The 6,327-nt window shown below is 30.9% G+C and overlaps 1 protein-coding gene across 2 annotated transcripts in view; it reads left to right on the top strand.

Annotated features, from left to right (window-relative positions):
- LOC145965719 (solute carrier family 23 member 2) overlaps positions 1-1,037 on the top strand; it is an 86,411-nt gene extending 85,374 nt beyond the window's left edge. The window contains exons 12-13 of one of the 2 annotated variants that reach the window (XM_083089386.1): positions 200-347; positions 452-1,035. In XM_083089386.1, coding sequence (XP_082945512.1) covers positions 200-347; positions 452-503 — 200 coding nt within the window. In that variant the 3' untranslated portion in view covers positions 504-1,035. Of the gene's footprint in view, positions 1-199; positions 348-451 lie in introns of both variants that reach the window. The other variant, XM_083089388.1, reaches the window with a different exon arrangement.
- The last annotated feature ends 5,290 nt before the right edge of the window (positions 1,038-6,327 follow it).

Here is a 6,327-nt window from a genome sequence, read left to right on the forward strand (position 1 = left end):
ACTAAATAATAGAAACACCCCGAATACATTGTAAACAAATACCTGATATATGTAATTTATATAATAAATATATATGGTGTTAGAAATAATGTCTTAATCACCTTTTTCTTTCATCCTTACAACATATGTAAAGGTCAAGATCATTGGCTTGTTTGTTAATGTAAATAATTACCAATTTATTTATTTGTTTAACATCAAGGTAACGCAAAAGAACGTGGATTGGAGGCTTGGGCAAAGGAAATGGAATTGATAGATCCCACGATTGATAAAAAAACTAACGAAATGTCTAATGTTGAATACGTCTGGAACACTTTTGATTTTCCGTTTGGAATGAATTTGTTGACAAGGTAATATCGCGTAATTTTCGCTTTATTTTCATTTGTACGTAGATGATAATAATAATTATTACACATATTTGTATGTAGATGATAATAATAGTTATATCTTTCAGATGGAAATGGACATCTTATGTGCCATTTTTACCCACATACAAAAGATTATAAATTTTAGACAGTACATAAAAGCCAAAAGACATTTTAAAGATGTTTTAAGGACGATAAGATGTCTTTAAATTGTTTTTTTGAATGTCTTTTTTAAAAATGTTGTTTTGGAATGTATTACTGCTTTAAGAATGCCTTTTTATCTGATTCGTAATCGAAAATATGTAATACAAGGGAAAGATAAGTAATACCATAGTAGATGTTTTCTAATTAGGACATGTTAAATTTCATTGTGTTACACCATGTAAAATTTTTGTTAGAATGATTAGTATAGATTTAATTTCTGTAAATTTCAATAGAAAACACACATTATGATTTTCTATTTTTATTGTTACAAAAATTTGGAACTGCAATCTATTTTTACATTTGAGACAACATATTTCTAAAACATATCTAAAAAACTTAAGATTTAAAGACATCTTTTGATTTTTTGTGCTATTGGGAATCTTTTTAATAAAGAAAAAGAATGTAAGAGAAATAAAAAGAAAAGAATGTAAAGATAGAAAAATGTGAATGATCATTATTGTAACAACAAAAAATATTATTATAATTAATTTTCATAAAATTAATTTAATCTTTTTATAATGAAGATATATTTCTATTTTAAATTAAATTTGTTTTAATTCTATTTTTATGGGAATTACAAATGATAAAATTATATTTTGTTTGATTAAAACTGCTGAGATAAGTAGAGATAATAATACTTTATCAAGCAATAACATTAGCAGATTAAGAAATTTTTCGATAGAAAATTGTTAAATAAATAAAGAAAACACTTAAATAAAGAATAAATAAAGAATAAATAAAAAATAAATAAAGAAAACTTTTTTCCTGTAATAAAAAATATATTATAATAAAATTAAATACCGCACAATTAATAATATAATTACCACAATTTAAATATTACATATAACCTAATCAGTCAAGTCTGTTCTAACAGATTTTGTTAACTGCCTGCTACAAATTATTACCAATAGAAAGATTGCAGATTGTATGCAAAACCTGTTATATCAGACAATGCAGAATGTTATAAAAATGTTATAAAACCTGCTATAATAATTTGATAGAAGGTTAGCAGTAAAAATCGAATTTGCACAAAATTATTATAGCAAATTAGCAGCAGAAACCGAATAAGACTTGTGCACTGTTGTTTAATGATCAGATTGGCAGCAGAAATCGAATAAGATCTATACTTTGCAATTTGATGTCAGATTGTTGACAGAAAACGAACAAGATTTGCACGCGTAATCTGATGGCAAATTGGTAGCAGAATCTGCTTATATTTGATTCGATAATTTCTTTGCTTACTACTATCGGATATACTTTCTTGCAATCACATTTCTGTCAGAAATAGATATAAAATCTACAAGTCACGATTATTAATAAAATAGTAACTATTTTTATCATTTTAATTTCTGATACAAGCATAACATAAGATTCAAAACATTAAACTGAATCAACGAAATAAGTGAAAAATTATCTGTTTATTATCTACTTGAAGCATAAGAAAAATAAGAATTTAATTCTCAAATTACCTATCTCGAGTTTTATAAATTCAATTATTTAATTTAATTATATTTTCATCATTTACTGTATTATTAATTTAATTAAATTGAATTAGTCGTTTCTCCCTACAGCATTTTTCATTGCAAGTATATATTATATTTCTTTACGTTTCTGAAATACGTAAGAATATTACATTTACATTTCATTTCATATCAAATATAATGTTTTAAATACATAATTAACACGATAGATATGAAATATTCAAGTCGAAATATGTATGTAATACATGCAGGTATATTGTGCATATTATATAAATATATGAATGTATCAAACACGTAGTTGATACATGTTTAATAGAATGTAATAATATATCAGAGTAAGATAGCATATCATAGTAACGCCATCAACCTCAAAAAAACTGTAAAGACAATTTTGAGAACGTTTCTGCAATTATTATCTGAGTGTAGAACAATAAACATATTTAAATTATACAGTAAACAATAATTTAAATTAAATAATGAATCAAAAAAAGGTAAATTCTTATTTTGTAGTAGATTTGAACTTCCATACGATTGTATGTAATTGCTGTACAGTTAATATGTATTTGATTACGTGTTATTTTTATAGATACATAATAATAATTTTATATTATGGATAAAAGAAATAACTATAATATTTCTTCGAGATATAAGAGATGCTTAGCACAAGAAAAAACGGAAAAAGATTATTTGTTGCTAGAATCGTTAAACAATAGTGCGACTGATTTTGATGGTCCATCTGCCGAATGTATAAAAAAATGTCGAATTGAATATAAAAATGACCAATTATCAATTTTAACATCACCTCTTAATATTGACCAGAAGCACATCAATTAGTATTCATCAAACTTTAGTAATAATGATAAAGAAGAATTTTCGGATGAAGTACATAACTCATTAGAAATGGTCACAATCGACGAAGATTTTGTTGATATTGAAGAAGAAAAAGAAGAAATGCAACCGTTATCGTTTGAATCAGACGATTCCAGTGATGATGTAGATGATATAGATGTTGAACATAACGATGAAGATGAAAATATGGATAATGAATTGTTGCGCGATCTTCGAAACTGGTCTTTTAAACTTAAAATTAGGTATAATGCAATTAATGCTTTGAGGCACACTCCATATTCAAAATTTTGTCAATAGATGACGAAACACAACGTTTTATGACACGTGGCTGTCGTCAATAAATAACTTAAGATATGCTATGATGCCTGAGGTAGCACACATTTGTTTTATATACGTTTTTTAAACGTATCCAATATTTTTTAATCGTAAAACATTAATAAGAAACGTTTCTATAAAAACGTTTTTAAAACCATATTTTTCACGTTTCTAATATAGACAAAATTAAAACTAATTTTTATTAATTTCAAATTATGTGTACATATATACATACATATACATATACATACATACATATAAATATATATATATATATATATACAGGGTGATTCAAAATAACCCCTGTGTCCCTGAAATGACATATTCTTGAATCAATTCTAAGACAATTTTTCCTTTGATAAAATTTCGTGCAAAGCATAGTTTTTGAATTATTAAAGGAAGTAGTTAACGTATGATGGGTCGAATACAAGAGGCAGGCAAGGGTGACGCGATTCACCGTCAGACGCGGGTGCTTACGCTGGGCGTCTGCTGCGATCAGCTGGTCGCTATACTATGCACGGACATACATGCGAATACATACATTCTCTTTCTCTCTTCTCTCTCTCTCTCTTCTCTCTCTCTCTCTCTCTCTCTCTCTCTCATTCGCTCACTTACCCGTGTTTTTTTTTTTTTTTTTTTACGAGGGGAAAATGCATTTTATGCATACTCACCGGTCGGTCCGGTGAGTTATGTGGGACTCGAGTACCAAGTCTAATTACCAACTCGGTACTCCCTACCCACTAAAAACCCCTCTCTTTTCACGAATTTCCTTTGACACACTGTCCCTCTGACTTCCCGAAATCTGTTTTCACATAACGTCAAAAAATAGTTATCATTACCTTGTTCGATGACTTTTGATGTATTGCTGTAATTGCTTGAAGGAGAAATGAATTTTCCGATAGATCATACGTTCTCAAATTTAACGTAGATATCACGTTGCAAAAGACAAGAAATCCACACTAAATTATTAACTGAAAGTTTTTCTTCTTTCATGAACTGTATTCTTCTATAAACTTTAACGTAATCACATTTATTTACTCACTCGATGAGACGAGAAATTTACTAATGACTCTATCACTAATCACTATTAATCACTGTCGAATAATAACTGTTGGCGATTAAAAATCACTCGATGAAAGAAACACGCGCGGACACGTTACTACGCGACGACGCGACAATGCGACGATAATTATTCGGCGACTGCAAGCAGTTTTTTGCATGGACCTAAGAAGATATGGATGGAGTCTAAAGCGCTCATATGGGCGAGGGGGCTGTGAAATTTGCGGTAAGGGAGGTGTATAGCTCTGTCTCTTTCCAAAAGCAACCTTCGGGTGTTTCCGTCGCATATCCGATAATTCCCGAAAGGTTATATATCCCATATTAGCTAACTTTCGAATAAAAATACATGTATTTTTATTCGAAAGTTAGCTAATATGGGATATATAACCTTTCGGGAATTATCGGATATGCAACGGAAACACCCGAAGGTTGCTTTTGGAAAGAGACAGAGCTATACACCCCCCTTACCGCAAATTTCACACCGCCCCGGCTCTAGACTCCATCCATATCTTCTTAGGTCCATGGTTTTTTGTCATGGTAGGTTGCGGTAGGTTAAGGTACTACTAGCGCTATCGAACGCGATCATGTGTTCGATTGAAGAATGCGGTAAACATAATAAACATTTAACATATTAATATTATTATTATCATGAATGTGTGTGATATCCATATATCGTAGGATATCTATTTAAAAATTAATTAGATTAAATAAGTGTTTTTAAAATATTTATTACTTTTACTATTATCATGTAAAATATTAATATTAAATATTTATTTAACTATTTTATCTATGTATTTATTTATTTATCTATTTCACCTATTTATTTTTAACTATTTATTATCAATGACCGATTTTCGATCATTTCAAAAAAACGGGTAAGTGAGCGAATGAGAGAGAGAGAGAGAGCGAGAGAGAGAGAGAGAGAGAGAGAGAGAGAGAGAGAGAGAGAGAGAGAGAGAGAGAGAGAGAGAGAGAGAGAGAGAGAGAGAGAGAGAGAGAGAGAGAGAGAGAGAGAGAGAGAGAGAGAGAGAGAAGAGAGAAAGAGAATGTATGTATTCGCATGTATGTCCGTGCATAGTATAGCGACCAGCTGATCGCAGCAGGCGCCCCACGTAAGCACCCGCGTCTGACGGTGAATCGCGCCACCCTTGCCTGCCTCTTGTTTTCGACCCGTCATACGTTAACTACTTCCTTTAATAATTCAAAAACTATGCTTTGCACGAAATTTTATCAAAGGAAAAATTGTCTTAGAATGGTGTCAGGAATACGTCATTTTACAGACAGAACGTTTTTCGGGATCGCCTTGTATGTACGTACGTGTGAAAGATTAATTTATCGTACAATAACAATTTTCAAAACTACCCCTTCGGGGTGGAATTTAATATCTTAGAAACGGAACCGTAAAAATACGAAACTTCTGCTCTATTAAATAAAATGGTAAACCTTTACCTTAACTTACTCACCTCCAATGATTTTGACCTTGACATATGTTGTCAAGGTCACTACCCTGAGTGACCTCCAAAAGTTTTAGCCGTCGGTCATTGTTTATTACAAGGTTATAAACAAATAAAGTTTGACGAATTATATGGATACAATGGATACATCGCTTAGCATAGAAAATTACAAACCCATGAGAGGTCCATCAGAAATGTATGTGTACACATACACACACGCGCGCGCGCGGGGACCGGCGGGGCGGTGCGGGAGGGGGGGTCGAAGGCCCCCTTGCACCTCCCGCGCGCGCGCGCGCGCGCGTGTGTGTGTGTGTGTGTGTGCGTCTTGTGTGTGTACACATACGTTTCTGATGGATTTCTCATGGGTTTGTAATTTTTTCATAAGCAACATGTTCACTATTTGACAACTTTGAATATACTAAATGTTTGATATACTGCGAAACACTATGTAATAACATGTTTATATATTTCAGATTTAGCTTACTTATTTCACTTGTAATAGAGATACTGTTGTTTTGATATTTTTTTTTTATTTTGCCTAAATAATTTATTAAATATTTGTTATTAAAAATAAAAAATAATTAAATAAACATATATTTCTTA

The sequence above is a fragment of the Camponotus vicinus genome, unplaced genomic scaffold, assembly GCF_025532165.1.
Source record: "Camponotus vicinus isolate PSW18456_S1 unplaced genomic scaffold, iyCamVici1.0 SCAF_14, whole genome shotgun sequence".
In the NCBI taxonomy this organism is placed as follows: domain Eukaryota; kingdom Metazoa; phylum Arthropoda; class Insecta; order Hymenoptera; family Formicidae; genus Camponotus; species Camponotus vicinus.